Below are 17,137 nucleotides of genomic sequence, written 5' to 3'. Positions count from 1 at the left end.
CCCCACAAGCACTTCTGACATCTACCTTGCCCTACACATGGCAAGGACACAGAAACCACTGGGAGGGGACTACTCCAGACAGTTCCTTTCCTTGGCCTTATCTTGCTCTAGACGTCTGGGCAGGATTTCTAGCATATGGTCAATATGACAGCCAACCCACACCTTTTTTGAAGAATGGTACTAAGCATTTCTTACAGGGGTAAAATCTCAGTTCCTTGATAGCTTGAATGAATACTTAGTGTTGGTGAATAGGCAAGAAGCTATGGTCCAAGATGGATCAAAAAGGGTTAGAAGCATTCATATGATCATCTGGACAATGGATTCCCAATTTCCAAGTCCAGTGTTATTATGGAACATCTATAATAACCCCTCTTGCTGAGGAGCAGAGAAACGTCTGTTCTTGCTTTTCCAGAAATCCTTCTGTGTGAGCCAGATAGACTATGGGGTGCCAATGCGCTTTCCACTCCCAATGGCTTTCTCTTCCTTTCTTGACCACTGGAGTTCTCTTTCTATTGGCCATGTCTTCAGAAAGCCATTTGCTCTGTGTAGATGACTTCTTAAATTCTTACCCCTCCTCCCAACTCTTATCCTCCTCATGTTCGTTTCCTTCAAGGCACCTGCCCCCAGGCATGTGCCACTGTGAGCCACCTCCTGACAGGCCTCATGGCAAAAGCTGTGACAGGTGCTGACACTTAACCTCACAAAGCAGTTTCCCTGGATAGAGTGGCAGCTTTCCGTGACATATGAGGAGGGACAGTGAGGCTGGGACACCCAGAAGGCTACTTTTAATCATTTCAAAGGGAGACACCAGGCAGGCTTTGCTCTATATGAGGATGACTTTTTTTTGGATGATGTAAATAATCTAACAAAGGAATGGGCTTCCCTCTGAAATCATCCCTGGGGATATTTATGCAGAATAGGTGAAGATATTCCATCAGGGACAATAATCCAAAAAAAAATGCATAGAAAACTAAAATCTTTGAGCCCTTTGGTGCTTAGAACTATAAAATTCTAAGGGCCTGTGTGAGGGGGAAAAAAAAATCAAGCATAAGAGTGGTGGCTGAGAGACGGTTGGCATGGAAGGGCAGGATGGGAAGGGGGACAGAAAGAAGAAGAACTGGGTCAGGACGCATCTAGATTTTAGTCCAGATTTCCTATTTGGTCTCTTCATCCCTGAATGCTTATGTTGCTTCCAGCTCTAATAAATCTTTCTGGCCCACCATCTTTTACTAGAGGGATGTAAAAACAATTAGGAACTGAAAAATGAGCCTAGGGATAGAAAAATATAAACTGCTGAGTTCTAGGCTCATGAGATTGTAGACTACCCAAGGTCAAGGGCCTTGTCTTCTACCTTGTCTCCGCCCAACACCTAGAGTCTAACCCAGGTACATGTGGGTAAAATGACTGCAGGTGATGTCAGGGAAAGCAGGTCACACCAGGGGTCCTTCCCTGAAGCTGTTTCTCAGTCTGCTCCTTTGTTTCTAAGATGGCAGGCCCTACTTGTGGCCATGGCTTGCTCTTTACAGTCTGTGGCTGGATCAGAATCTGCCTCCCCGCAGAAGAAGCCCCCCGTGCACGCAGAACCATGGGGCTCACTCATGCATCCTGCATCTGAGGGGTCCTGGCCTAGGGACCTCCTTCATCCCCTGATAAATGGCCCCATTTGTATTCTTGCAGATCTTAATCTCACTGCTACAGTGAATTGAACTTACCTTCTCACAAGTACTTGTCTGTGGGAAGAAATAACCCCTTTCTAAAAATATTTCTGCCAATGATTCAGAATTCACTTCCTTTTGCTTCCAATCACGTTATATGAGGATGTCTGAATGCATAGGGCAGCCTTTGGGTTATTGGCTTATTAAGGGACATCTCACCACAAAGCAAAACTGTAAAGCCAATTTGGGACTCCCGTTTTCATACATTTCGTCAGAGAAAATATTGTAGTCCTTTTAGCCTGTGTTTTTCCTTTAATCCCTTTTGAATGTGTCTTCAGAACCTTTCCAGTGGCACCCAAGCCATCTTGTTGGCACCCACCCCCATCTTTCTTTCCTTCCTCGTATCAGTACCCTATTCTTCCTCCTCCTTCTCCTTCCTCTCCTATTCTTCCCTCAAGTTTCTTCCTACCTGTCTTCTTTCCTCTCCCTCTACATCAGCAGTTTGTCTTCCTGGCAAACACAAGAAGATTAAAACGTTTGTTGCCTTCTGCCCCTTTTGCTGCAGGATGGAGTCAGAATTTGACACTGCAACTGGAACAGGAGAGGCCAGGGAAAGCATTCAACCCTGCAGTTTCTTAGGTCTGTAGGCATTTAGCAACTTCAATTTGTTCACCTGGTATTCAAAGCAATAACAAAAATGACATCTCCATCACTTTCAGTGGGCCTAAGATGGGGAGTGGCTTCAATGTCCTCTTCCCATTTCTTAGCAAAGAAAACTGACAGCATGCAGACTATAAACACTCAGTTATCTTCAGGGGTCCAGATCCTTGACCTCAGTGCACTTGACTGAGTGCTGTACTTACTCCGAGGAGGGTGTCTCTTGAAATGCAGTCACCACAAGGATCTCGGCATGAGAGGTGCTCAGTAAGCTTTGTTGACCAAGTGGCCACTTCACAGACCCAGATCATTACAAATGGGTGACAAGAGTGAGCTGAAAAGAGCATGTTTTGGTGCCTTGTAGCTTCACTGCCCAGTGCGTGGGTCCCAGAGCAGCAACTTGGAGACCTTGGATACTGGTTAGAAATGCAGAATCCCAGGCCCCACTCCAGACCTACTGAGTCAGAACCTATGTACTTTTTAGATTCCAGAGGGATGTATATGCAAATTAAAATCTGTAAAGCATTTACTTTATAGTACAAACTTGACAAAATTCATTTTCTCACTTAATGAGGTAGTATTATTGTAATGATCCCCATTTTACACGAAACGCTCTCTTCCTTCCTCTTTTGCTGTCATATAAGTGTCCCATAAAAACAACATTACAGATAAGAAAAATACATTCCCACTTTCCAGAGGATGGCTGTATCATCCAGTAATTCCCCCATGAAGGACCCAGGATCTGCCCTACTCCTACCTTAGGGTCCCAGCACACTGGCTTCCATCTTCTTTAAGGTGATCCTGTCCCTTTGCACAAGCCAGCACTTCTAAAGAGAATAGCATCTATAAACCTGCCTTATCAGGATCTTTAAGACGTGTGCCCGGTGTTACTATGTAGCATGGTATGGTTCTATCTTATTCTCTGCACGGAAACGGGCTCAGTGACCCTGCCTGAGGCTCCCGCCAGGCCTGGTGCAGGTGGCTCTTTTGTTTGGTCAGATGCAGTGGGGTTTAATTACTTGTGGCAAATGCACTGTAGCACATTTTGAACAAATCATGGCATCTTAGTAGTAAGGAAGCACCCTTTTGATCCTGCCTTACTTGTTCATTGCAGAAAAGGCAAAGTGAATCTGGGACGTTGTTTTGGTGTATTTGATTTCATTGCTGTATACTTAGATTGGCCAACCAACATCATTTCAACAAGTGAGGCAATTTTTATATCCTCATAGACTTCCTGAAATAAGTGATCCCCAAACCTTCTTCAACTATGAGATTCTGTTAAATCTGAGAGAAATAAGGAGAAAAGGATGAGAAGACTTTTCTATCCCTCTAATGAATCTTGAGGAATTAAGATATGAACTAGCCTGAATGATTAAGCGTCTGCTGTGGTGGCAGGCTTATGACTAGCACCACTGCCTTGAGATCCCAGTGAATAGGGCCCACCCCAACCCCAGTGGGCGCCATGCTCTAGAGTGTCTTCTTTGACATTTTCTAAGTCCTCCTCTGGTGCCTAGGAACAGCCAATGCCAGAAACACTATTAAGGAGAGACATTCAGATACCAAACTGGGAGTGTGTGTCCTGTTCTGAGCCCCATTTCTCCTCTTCAGGGTGCATTTCCAACTTCTACTCTTGGCCGTTCTTTACATGGGTTCAACCAGATTCCCTGAGATCCCCAGACTCACACCTGTGGGCTTGTTTGGGGATGCAGTCCACAGGCCCAGGTTCTAGGATGTTGGCAAAGGATTGCTCCTCCTGACAATGCAAGATTTCTTTCATGTAATTGCATGAGATTGGGCTACCAGGATGGTGCTGATGTTGGATGAATCTGATTTTTTATATAGAGAGGGGCTGTGTGAAAGATATTTTGCCAGAGGACCCACACCTGCTTGGGATATACTTGGTAACTGATGACAGAGCCTGGGTAGTTAGGACTTGGGGTGGGGGTTGGAGGCAGGGAAGAAAACAGGACCTGAAAAGCAAGTGGTCTGAGGAAATGGGCAGGGTGGGTGGAAACTCCCCAAGAGGTTAGACTTAGAGCAAAGTCGGGATGTTAAAGCACCTGTCTCCTTACCCCTTTCTCATCATCCTACACCTCGCTTTCCTGCTGTTCCACATCCATGGTGGACTTAGACTTAGTTGATGGAGCACCCATTGGATAGGAATATGTTTATAGGGAGGTGTGAGGGAAGTTATAATGTGTTTTTATCCTCCTGAAAACTATTTTCACTCTAATTCCTGGAATACAAAAAAGAACCAGGCAGCAGGCCTACAAGAAATTCTAATGGCTCTACTTCATCCCTGGCCTTTGTGTTCGCTGGGTTTTCACAGGAGTCTGGTGCTTTGACAAAACTAAAAACAACTGGGATTCAAGACAGAGGGTCTGTTCTCTTTGCACTGAACCACAGGGAGAGCGGTAAGGGATAAGACAAAGGAGCCAGATTGTTGTAAGACACATCATGAGGGTTGTAAACAACACATATTTTGCAACCCTACAATATTTTGATCATGAATTCCAAGCTTCACAGGTGCCTAGGAATAAAACCTCCAGAATGTCCCTCAAAGTTGGGTATTAAATCCACAAGGCTGTTCTAGTGACCACGGGTCCATCATATGGGGCTATGATGTTTATCTTATGCTGTCTATCATTTATTGAGCGCCTAATGCAGAGCAGTTACAAAATGCTTCCATATTCATTTTTCTCCAGTTCATCTTCTCTAGGACACTTTGAAACTGAATCAACTGCTTTGCATCTATCTGTATTAAACTATTAAATGGTCACTTATTTGTTCTACCTGTCGTTAGTTGTTTGTGTTCTATATCCAAAGGAATTTTTTTTTTTTTTTGAGACAGTGAGGTGGGGGGCTGAGGGAGAGGGAGAGAGAATCTCAAGCAGACCCCACGCCCAGCATGGAGTCCAACTAGGGGCTCAATCTCATGACCCTGAGATCATGACCTGAGCCAAGATCAAGAGCCAGATTTTTAATGGACTGAGCCACCCAGGTGCCCCATGAAGGGATTTCTACATGATGAAAAATTAAGATGCTCATGCTAACATACTCTTAAGTTATTCCCACATTTTTTATTGTATTATTGATCATGAAAATTCTCTTTAAAACAATGAAGTTTAGTAATGTGCTAGGTATTTCATATGTCTTCTATTAGTTAATCCTCATCATAATCATATCAGAAAAATAATGAAAATCTGTTCTTTTCAAATGATGTGAAAAGTTAAAGTGAGTTAGACAAAAACACAATGACCCAAGACTCAAGCAGAGAATTTCTTTCCCCAAATGCCATACTATTTGGTCAACATGGTACCTTATAATCTTTGACTCAATGTTCAAACCTCATTTTTACAGCTTTTTGTCTTCTTTCCTCTACATGCTTATGATGTGAATACAGTTCTGTCCCCAGTTTCACAGCTTCTTGATTATTTCTTTCTCTTTCTTTCTTTATTTCTTTCTTCCAGAAGGCCAGGGCTTTGTGAGTGAGGATGAATACCTGGAAATCTCTGACATCAAACGTGACCAGTCTGGGGAGTATGAATGCAGTGCCCTGAATGATGTCGCCGCACCTGATGTGCGGAAAGTAAAAATCACTGTAAACTGTGAGTTGACCCATCGTCAGGAAGTTTCAGGGGGAAAGAGAATATAGGGACTGAGGGAGCAAGCTGCTCATGGCAACGTCATTTTCTGATTGTCCCAAATTGTTTCCAACAGGAAAATATATTCTCAGATTGCTTTGCACCATGACTGTCCCCATTGCCATTTTGCCCCTGGAGTCTACCTGTGCCCATCAGAGCTTTTAGCTAATGGGGAGAATTGTTAACTTTGCATTGGTTTCAAGGCTTAAGAAGATGCTGGGGTAAATGCAATAACCTTGAGCAGGAAACTCTTTTCCTAAAATAAATGGTTATTTAACTAGGAAGGTGGGGTGGCACAAGAAATCCATTTGCACAGCAGGTGACTAAATGTGCCTTTCATCTGTTTCATGAAATCACTCTGCATTTTCCTCCCACAGACCCTCCCTATATCTCAAAAGCCAAGAACACTGGTGTGTCCGTTGGTCAGAAAGGTATCTTGAGCTGTGAAGCCTCTGCAGTGCCTATGGCTGAATTCCAGTGGTTCAAGGAAGACACCAGGTACCTTGAAAACAAAAATCAGGCATATCTGAAGCAGAGCTGATGGATCATTCTCCACTTGGAAAGAGAATGATAAAGTAAAGGGGAAAGATGGCAAAACCAAAATGCATTAGTCCCCTTTATAATAGAGTCTCCTTCTAGAGCCAGAAACAAACACAAAAATCAAGGAAGCTGGCCACTGGGAAAATGAACTGACCTCATTTCAGAATCGGAGGTTAGTTGTAGACATGGCAGCCCTTAGTGACTAGAAGCCAGTGAATCTCACCTTTGGAACATGAGCATCCTTTCATTTTTCCTCCTGTGGAGGCTGTGGTACTCATGTTTTAGGTCAGAGGGACTGGTTCAGATTGAGAAAAGGTATCTGTGGGCAGAGGCTCCTGGTAGAATTCATCTCTGGTATCTTTCAGTTCCCCCCAGCATCTCTGTCTGCTATTTCACTCTATTTGTAGAACCATACCAGCAATACCTTCTTTTATTGCAGGCTAGCCACCGGCCTGGGCAGCGTGAGGATTGAGAACAAAGGCCGCATATCCACTCTGACTTTCTTCAATGTTTCAGAAAAGGATTATGGGAACTATACTTGTGTGGCCACAAACAAGCTTGGGAACACCAACGCTAGCATCACACTGTATGGTGAGTGCTAGAAGCCTGGGTGCAGTGAGCTCAGCTATGAGGGAGAACTGTGGGACTACAGAGGGAGGAAGGCTTGATCTGCTTGGCCTGTGTCCATCCATACTGCTCAATCCACCATCCTTAGAGATGAAGTACTTCTCCTTGTCATTCTCTTAAGCATGTGATATAGTGATGTTTACAAGGTAATTGATATCTCCTGGTCCATTGAAAGGCAAGGTTTGCACCTTACAAAAGGAGTAAACCCAATTCTGAACCGAGTTGAATGGTGGTTGCCATAAAGAACATAGAACCATGGAACAGTTCCAAATGTAGTACCCAACAGTCTGCAGGGGTAAGTTAGAAAAAAAAAAAATTAAGATATCTTCTATAGGAAGAGTCTATAATTCTGGGGGTTATATTTATAGATTTGAACCAAGTCAACTGCTGCCATCATGATTCTCATGTGGATTGCCATGTCATGTTATCCTTCATGGGAGCGGATAGAGCAGAAGTCTGTGTCCGCATCAAGACAACTGTTCTGTCCACCGCTGGAGAATCAAACCCTTCTCTGAAGGTCTTTTCCTCCTGTATGGATGGAGAGGTCTCCAGAGCCCTGACTGGCGCCCTTGGAAGCCCTTATCTTTCCCTCACTCAGCCTTCCCACGTTGATGTGTCCATCTCCTTGTGCCCCATTTCACATCATGGGCCAGAGTCAGCTTGTTGTGATATTTCGTGTGTGTATGTATTTATTTATTTGCTGAAATTTGGTTAGAGGTGAGTGGGATGGAAAGGTATTCATTTTTCCATGTGTATTTCAGACCCTGAACGAGCTTTCAGCATTGACATTAACTAAACTTTGTCCACCAACCATCTGAAATGTGTGATCTATGTCTTTTGTTTTCTCTCTGCATTGTGTGTGCATTGTGCTGTGTGTGTCTTAGAAATAAGCCCCTCATCAGCAGTGGCAGGTGGGTACAGCATGTTCCTTCCTTCCTCTGCCTGCCTGAATGCCTATGGTTTTGAATTAAAACCTACTTCAAAGATAGGCTTGCCTGCTCCTCCTCCTTGACTTACGTATTCTTAGTAGACAGACTTCAGTGGGTTTGGTTTGCATAGTTTAGGTAACAAGCATGTAGAATATAATGGCTTTCAAGTACACACATCATTTTATATTTTGGGGGAAAGGGTTTGCCCCCAAAGCAATACACTTGGACTTGGTGACCTCTCAAATAGATGAGTATTCTGCTGTTTCTGCACGCAACAGCATCAAAAGGAACCCAGAACAGAGATGAAATGGATTATCAAATGATTGTCTCCATGGGGAAGTCACCTTAGTGCTAATGTCTTATTCTTTTAGCTCAAGGCAAAAAAGAGATAATGACTTAATTCTATAAACTTCATTTTAAATAGAAGTACTTGGGAGTCATTATTCATAATAACAGTAATAATATCTACCATTTACCAAATATTTACTGGATTCAAGGCATTTTGTTAGTACTGTACATAGCTGGTTATTAACTCTATTTTAAAGATGAGTAAAAGGAGGACCAGTGAGGTTAAGTAACATAGAAGTACACATACCAATGGGTAGGTGCTGGACTGGGCTCTCATCAGATCATGGATAACGAGAGTGATGGGCACGTGTGCACACTCACACAGTCATGCATGTTAGATGAAGCAGCGGCAGGTGCCTAGCTATACTTCCACACACAGCTGCCTCACAGCCTTACATCCCTGTGCTTGATCTCAGTCACATACAAAGTGGTAACATCTGAATTTTCCAGACCCATCATCAGCTCTATAACTGTCAGTTTTCTTAGCTCTGGATCTAGGAGGATCATGGGCCACTTTGCACTGCACACGTTGAGCTCTTTGACTGTTATCTCTTGGTTTTTGATAAAACTGAGGGGATAGGGTGGGATGCTCTGACTCTCACCCTGCCATTCCCCACTCAGTGGGGTCACAAGGGGTACTGAATATGGCCAAGAAAGGGAACCTAGGACTGAAACCAGATAATCTAGTTTCTTGTGCCTCCCTACCACTAATGAAAGAGGCATGCCCAGCAGGTAACAACAGCAAATGTGTACTAAGACTGGACTAGCCTTATAGGGCTGACCTAACAAAGTATCATTGACTGGGTGGCTTCAATAATGGAAATGCTTTTCCTCAGAATTCTGGAGGCCAGGAGTCCAGCATCAAGCCAGGAAGAGCTGCCATCTGTTTTTGATGAGGGCTCTCTTCCTGACTTGTAGATGACCACTTTGAGGTCACATGGCATTTCTTCTAAGTAGGTGTGGAATATGGAGAGACACAGATAGCAATGGCAGAGGCAGGAGGAGAAAAACAGGTCTCTCTGGCATGGCTTCTTATTGTGACCCTAATACTATGGAATCAGGGCCCTCCCGTTATAACCTCATATAATCTTAATTACTTCCTTATAGGCTCCATCTCCAAATACACTTTGGATATTAGGTCTTCAACACATGAATGCAGGGAGATACAATCTGGTCCACAGGGAAGACACAGCTTCCTATCCCAATCCAGCCAGTCACATGTCAGCCATCTCATCTTGCTGAGCCATACTTTCCTCCTGTGTGCTACTGGGATATCAGTACCTTCTTTAAAAGCCTGGTGAGAGGACTGGGTAGGTCTTACAGAGAGAGAGAGCCCCACAGGTGCTATGTTTAGATGCCTGACTTCAACAATATGCCAAGTCTACAGGCCTCAATTTACCCAGCTAAAATGTGGATGATGTTTCCTGGCCTATTGCCTGTCATTGTGTATGGTCCATAAGACAGTGTTTACCACAGAGGTGTGACAAATTGAAACTTGTGTAAATGCAAGGTATTGCAGTCACTTCTGCTGCTTGCCAACACCTGGGACACAGCCCCTCTTGTTGCTGCTTTCCCTGGTACGGCTGCCAAGACTGTTGCTCAACTGAACTGTGCGTTCCTTTCTTCCAGGGTCTCTTGTGCCCTTTACTACAGCATCTCCAATCCCCGTAATCCACCCAGCCTGCTCTACCTGGTTAGTAACCACTCCCCTCTCAGCCTCCCTTCCTGAGGGAAGCCTTCCCAAGACCTCTCTGAGTAGGCCAGGCTTCCACTGCAGTCTCCCGCATAATACTTTGGAAGGCCACTCTCACCAAGCTTGCCACAAGTAGTGCACTGTTCTCAGTAAAGAGGACACAGGCGTGCACAACAGCTACAGTCCTTGTCCCTATAGCCTCCCCTTGCTACTTGCAATTTTACTTCCATTTCATTTATTTAGTTTGTTTCATTAAAATCTTCCCTCCCCTTCAGCCTGTATGCTCCATAAACAAAGGGACCATGTCTGGTTTGATCCTTAGAACCTAGGACAGAGTTTCACATATAGTCGTGGGTCAGAAAAGTCTTGCTGAATGACTGAACAGGTATAGAGAGATGGGAAAGGTGTGTTGGTGATGTCAGCTGCAGGAATTCAGCTGTCAGGGATGAAATATGGTAGCATGGAGTAGGGTCTATAAACTCAGAGCTTCTTTGAAGCCAGGTTGTGCTGCTCACTGGTTGAATGGCTCTGGGAAAGTCAATCTCAGCTTGCCTTTTTCTTTCTTTTTTCTTTTTTTCCTTCCCATCAGTGCAGGTATTTTAGAAAAGATGTCCTGTAATTGTCTGATGCTATGCCTGAGTAGAAATAGCTTAACCCAAGACCAGAGTGACATTGTCCAGTTGACCACCCCCTTCCGCTGGCCATAAGTGTTCCTTCTAATCCTCAGTATTCCTGTAATTTCGGTTAACTAGTGTTACCAACCACTTACTATGTGCAGAGGCACTGGACTAAGTGTTCTACATGTTTTGTCTCATTTAATGACTGTAGGAAGCAAGTACTATATTTATCCCAATTTTACAGAGGATGAAATTGAGACATTAGGCAGGTTACTCAACTCAGTGGCGTACAAATGCTTGAGCTGAGGTTTAAACCTTTGTATGCTGGTTCCGGTGTCTGAGCTCTGTTTCCTACTTCAGTCCAACTTATCATACTTGGCAGCCCATCATGGACGTTGGTGGACAGCCTTCCAGGTGGAAATCCATTTCGACAATTAGCCTGCTTAGACCCATTTCCCACACCAACATCTCCCCTGTTCCATCTGAATCTGAACCCATTCTGCAGGAAACACAAGGAGATATCATATCTATCTATCTATCTATCTATCTATCTATATTTGTATTTTTCTATATCTATCTATCTATTTGAATTAGTGTTTTCATTTTTGTTGGGTAAATACCCAGTAGTGGAATTAATGGATCATATGGTAATTCTATTTTTAATTTTTTGAGGAACCACCATACTGTTTTCCACAGTGGCTATACCAATTTGCATTTCCACCAACAGTTCATGAGGTTGCTTTAATTTAAAAAGGAAAAAATAAATCTGAACCCATTCTTTTAAAGGATGATTTTTACATTTACAACCCATAAATTCATACTTCCCAAATACACACCTCCCCCCTGCCCCACATTCCCAGGCACACGTTGGTGTTTGCCCTCAAAGACTGTATACGATTGTTTTTGGAGACCCTTTTGACTCTGCACTGTGACCCCATCACAACACATACTCATAATAGGAGTCTCACACAAACACATCTTTATCTATTTCCTACCTGCATGCAAAGAACAAGGGGAAGTGGGATGAAAGCAGTTTCAAAAGAACACATAAGACAAAACCAGTGAGACAGTGGGCTGGTGAGCGGGTTGAAGCAGGAAGTGATGGGGCAGGTGGTGAGAGTGAACACAGGTGGGTGGGCGACATGCAGAGACAAATCAGTGGTTGGCACTGACATGAGGTGTTTCTTCCCTGCATGCCAGTTGCCGCCCCTTCAAAAGCCACACTGACAGGATAGGTCAGGCAGGCAGAGTGCAACTCAAAGTGGCATTTTAGACTGCCTGCATGTTCCTTAGTGCCGGGCAACTGCAGCCCCTGAAAAGCTAGCAGAACATCGAGAGACCAGGAGCAAGGAAAATGGTGTTCTGGTCTCGACCCTCGTTCAAACGAACTGATGCTCTCTGTTCTGTTCCCTGGTTGTCTGTTAAATGTAAGAACAGAACAAGATGGACTCTCAGCTGACTTCCAGCTAAGTGTTCTAAATTTAAGCAATAGTGGAGAAACCGTATTAAAGGCAGGTCTCCATAACCTCGGAAATGGTGGCAGTTAAAATGCTTTTTCGATGGAAAAGCAACCAGCTCTAAGTATAAGTAAGTTTTACTGAGGGGAAGCAGCCATTTGCAGGACCACCTGGAGTGCTAGCACCTTGAAGTCCCGCCAGGCCGACACATAGCAGAGGGAAGGCCAGGCTCAGCCTGCTGGCCCCAACTATGCCCCCCAGGAAGCCACTCACTCTCTCAGCTTGCCAACCCACTTTGCCTCCACTGGGTCCTGAGCAAGAGGCCCCATCCCCCTGTCCTTAGAGTGCAAAGAGCGAAGATTCTGAACTTGATGACATCCGGCACTGCGGAAAGTACGATGGGCTTAATGAACCGTATAAACGCCTGGATTACTGGAACTGGCAGGGGAGAGGGACAGAGAGTGCAAACAATGCCAGAAAGGAGGGGGGTGCTGCAGAGAGAAAAACAGATTTCTCACACTTTATCTGTGAAATTATAGCAACACAAATTAGTTACATTAAGAGTTAAGTATCAGGAACAGGGACAACTGATAGGAATCTTGTCATTGCAAATGAAAATGGCAAAATATTCCAGTTAAGGCAACATCTGGGCTCTGGATTTTTTCCTCAGGCAATGCCTCAGCCCCCCTCAGAGCAGCCAGGACTCAAGCCTACTTCAGCGGCCCCTGCAAGCCATAAGGACAGAATCTATATTTTCTTTTGCTAATGGCCTTTTCTCTAGAATAAATATACATATCAGGCTGCTCTTCAAACTGGATTTTCTTCAACGACAGGCAGCACCAACCACCTCCTCTCAGCATCCACCCTTTGCTGACCGCACCCCCAACGCCATGCAACCCACTGGTACTTGTAGGCAGAGCCTCAGAGCCTTCGCCTTTGTCTCCTACCCCACCCTACCCCAACACACTTGCATCTCAGCTATCCTTCCCTACTCTTTTATTAAGAACACACCATTTTTCTGGTGCCTCCAGTGGAGACCTGAGGAGTGGGTGCAAGGAGTCTGAAGATTGTCTTTAGTGTGCCCTCTGTGTACCATCCCACGTCTTCTCTTGCCTTCTCCTCCAAACCTCTGACAGGGAGAGTCCATGTTCCCATCCCCTTCTCCTCTAGCACCATCATGTCTCAGTCTGCCATTCTCTGGCTCCCCCTGACCCAGCTCCAGATCTCCCTTTGGCCCCTAGCACCCCCTCCTGGCTTCTGTGATACACCCGGGTAGGGTAGTGACTTTCTTACCTTTCTTTGTTAGTCTGCTGCTGGCCTCTCCACCTTCTGCCCCATCAGTCTGCCCAGGGAGTGTATCACAATGAGAGAAGGGGACTTCTATGTCTTTAGGCAACCTGCAGAACAATATCTTAGTATGTTTTACATTTGCTTTGGGTGTTTTAAAAATGCAGGTCTGTGGGTCTTGGCCAGACCCATTCAAGCATAGCTTCCAGGAAAGGTCCCAAGAATGTGCTTTTATTTTATTTTTCAAATTTTCTATTGTGTTACATTAGTTACCATAAAATACATCGTTAGTTTTTGATGCAGTGTTCCAAGATTCATTGTTTCTGTACAACACCGAGTGCTCCATGCAGTATGTGTCTTCCTTAATACCCACCACCAGGCTCACTCATCCCCCCTACCCCGCTTCCCTCTGAAATCCTCAGTTTGTTTCTCAGAGTCCACCGTCTCTCATGTTTCGTCTCCCCCTCCAATTTCCTCCAATTCACTTTTCTTTTCCTTCTCCTAATGACCTCCGTGTTACTCCTTATGTTCCACAAGTAAGTGAAACCACGTAATCGGCTATCTCTGCTTAACTTATTTCACTCAGCATAATCTCCTCCAGTCCCATCCATGTTGATGTAAAAGTTGGGTATTCATCCTTTCTGATGGCTGAGTAATATTCCATTGTATATATAGACCACATCTTCTTTCTCCATTAGTCTGTTGAAGGGCATCTTGGCTCTTTCCACAGTTTGGCTATTGTAAATACTGCTGCTATGAACATTGGGCTATATGTGGTCCTTCTTTTCACTACCTCTGTATCTCTGGGGTAAATGCCCAGTAGTGCAATCGCCGGGTCATAGGGTAGCTCTATTTTTAATTTTTTGTTTTCCAAAGTGGCTGCACCAACTTCTCTTCCCACCAACAGTGTATGAGGTTCCCCTTTCTCCACATCCTCTCCAACATTTGTTGTTTCCTGCCTTATTAATCTTTGCCATTGTAACTGAGAACATGCTTTTTTTTTAATTTTTATTTTTTTTAAAGATTTTTTATTTATTTATTTGACAGAGATCACAAGTAGGCAGAGAAGCAGGTAGAGAGAGAGGAGGAAGCAGGCTCCCTGCTGAGCAGAGAGTCTGATGTGGGGCTCGATCCCAGGACCCTGAGATCATGACCTGAGCCGAAGGCAGAGGCTTTAACCCACTGAGCCACCCAGGCGCCCCGAGAACGTGCTTTTAAAACAAGCTCTCCAAGGGAATCTTTTGCACACTGAAGACTTATGGTCTCTGAGCACCTCTAGCACTCTCCTGAATTCTGAGCTACAAACCACTATCCCTACCCGAATGTTCCATGGGAATTTCAGACTCAGTCTTTCTCTCTCAGGCATGCCTCTCACTCAGACATATACTTTATCTTCTCACCTCCACACTCATTAGAATCTGTCTGGTCATTCTGACTTCTTCCTCTCCCTTCCTCTTCTACCTGGTGGCCAATGAGTCCTAACAAGCAGGTCTGGACTGCCAGCTAACCATTCCATTCTCACACTGGGTTTGTGCCTTCCTGGAACAGTAATGTCAGTCTTTTACCGATTGCTGCATGTTTGGTGATCCCTCTCTAATCCCTTTGTCACTGTGGGACCATGTGACCTTTCTACAACTCAGAATGAACCTGTTCATACCCTGTAGAAAACTGCCTACCAGGAGAGCATTGCCTTGAAGGTTCTTCTTGCTCTGACATCCACACCCCTTTATAGACAAGGTTCTCCAACTGCCTTCAATGTACCATGCTAGACCCAGAACAGCAATTCCATGACAGATGTCAGCTTCTGACCATATTGCTTCAGATATTTTCATCTCTCCATTCATTCAGACTGAGTTATAAAGTTCCTAACCCTCTACCAACAAGTAGATAGGGAACTACAGTAGAATAATAGAATATAATAAGTGAAAAATCCGTTAGCTATTAAATATCACCCATACACGGTTTCAACAGCTAAGAACACTTTGAGGTTGTACCATTATTATTGCCCCTTCCAAGAAGAAGATCCTGGAGCCCACAGAATTCAGGTGGCAGGACTGAATTCCCACGACGGGCATTCTACCACCTACGGAAGTAACAACACCAGGTTTTGCATCGAGGTCAGTCTGATCTTAAGCGCAGGTTTCTTTCTAACCCATATGTATCCTATGTCTTGCAGTATGTTGTAGGGTCACAGATGGAGGCTTTTGCCATCTTCCCTGTCTGATAAAATGGTACTTATCTGTTAAGGTTCTACTCAATGTTACTTTGTCCATAAAGTGATTCTGAGCTCCACTGAAGAAGCACTCAACTTCCCGGTTTTCAGGGTAGCTTTTATTTTGTTTGTATTTGTTTCTGCACTTGAAGGATGTAGCCCTGTAAGTTACAGTGGTTTTTGCCCAGCAAACATCTGTCAAATTAGTAAATATAATTTCCAATCAATGGGGTTATCAGGGATAGATAGCCCTCATGCAGAGTGAACCTCTCCACTAACCAAAGAAAAGCCAAATACTCGAAAAAACTTGTGGTCTTCTCCCCACAGGGAAGCCAAATTACTATTTCTCTGATACTCTCCCTTACAATCCAGCTTCCATATGTCCTATTTGGACTTTAGGGTTCCACTCACCCTGAGCCTTTCGTCTGAGCAGGACTCTATCAAACATTCCAATTCACTGTTTAGGAAGACGTTCATCAGATGATTTCTTCTTGCAGAGACATCAAAAGCTGCACGTATCTGTCAATTTCCTGCTGATAATGTATATGATTTTTATTTTCCAAATCCACCATTTAAATCCAGGTGGGAGGGAATGAATCAGAGAGAAATACTATTGCTTTTGGCTGATGACAGCAGCGTAATCATTTGTATTTTCCCCAACCTGCAAAATGTCAACACATTAGAAAAAAAAAAATGCAGACATTTCACATTCCATTCCTGATGAGGTTCCTTGTCGTTCCCTCGCACCCCACCCTCCTCTATCTGAATCATTGACATCTGGCTATTAGTCTAAGCATTTAGAATGTAACACTGAGCATTCAAGGGTGTGCTGATGTCAGCACACATACCAGAGCTTGTGGTTCGGCATAGACCAAAGTCTTGTCTCTTTCAAGTTTCTGATGAGCTGACAGATTTGAATTAACTTCTGATATTAACTGCTTCAGCTTTTGTCTTTGTGGTAAATACAAAACAGGGAATGCTAAAGAGAACAAAACAAAGATGGCTGCCTTTTTTGGCCTCTTTATTCACAAGTCTTCTTGCTGCAAAGCCCGGTTAATCTTCCTTGTAAAACAACACAGTGCCATGTTTTCCACTGTAATTAAAGACAATGGAGGGAAAGTTCCCTTTGAAGGGGAATGAAGCGCCTTCATCAGCCAGCACTGCTGAAAATAGGTTTATGTTTCACCAACAAGTGTAACGCGTGCATCCTCTAATTAGATTTCTTGCTCCTCTTTTAATCACCAAGAACATCATTATGCTTTTGGTTCCTCATTAGGGAGGTCACGTAGTTCATATGCATACTTATAAAACCTATCCAAATTTCAGAACATAACTGTATCTTCTTACACTTCAGATATTTCATTGATCTCGCTGTGCTATCACCAAGTTCAACTTGCCTGTGGGGTTTTTCTTTCTTTTCTTTTTTAATGTGATCACCCTAACACCTGCTATTTGAGTAGAATTACAGTGG

General features: G+C 44.0%; 1 protein-coding gene across 1 annotated transcript in view; it reads left to right on the top strand.

Annotated features, from left to right (window-relative positions):
- Positions 1-17,137, top strand: part of OPCML (opioid binding protein/cell adhesion molecule like) — a 1,116,407-nt gene that overhangs the window by 1,087,047 nt on the left and 12,223 nt on the right. The window contains 3 exon segments of the mRNA XM_047693689.1: positions 5,783-5,920; positions 6,334-6,454; positions 6,936-7,087. Of these exon segments, the coding sequence (XP_047549645.1) occupies positions 5,783-5,920; positions 6,334-6,454; positions 6,936-7,087 (411 nt within the window).

Source organism: Lutra lutra, chromosome 10 (assembly GCF_902655055.1).
Source record: "Lutra lutra chromosome 10, mLutLut1.2, whole genome shotgun sequence".
NCBI classification, from domain to species: Eukaryota; Metazoa; Chordata; class Mammalia; order Carnivora; family Mustelidae; genus Lutra; species Lutra lutra.
The sequence above is the reverse complement of the archived record's forward strand: the minus strand, read 5'-3'. Positions and strand labels throughout refer to the sequence as shown.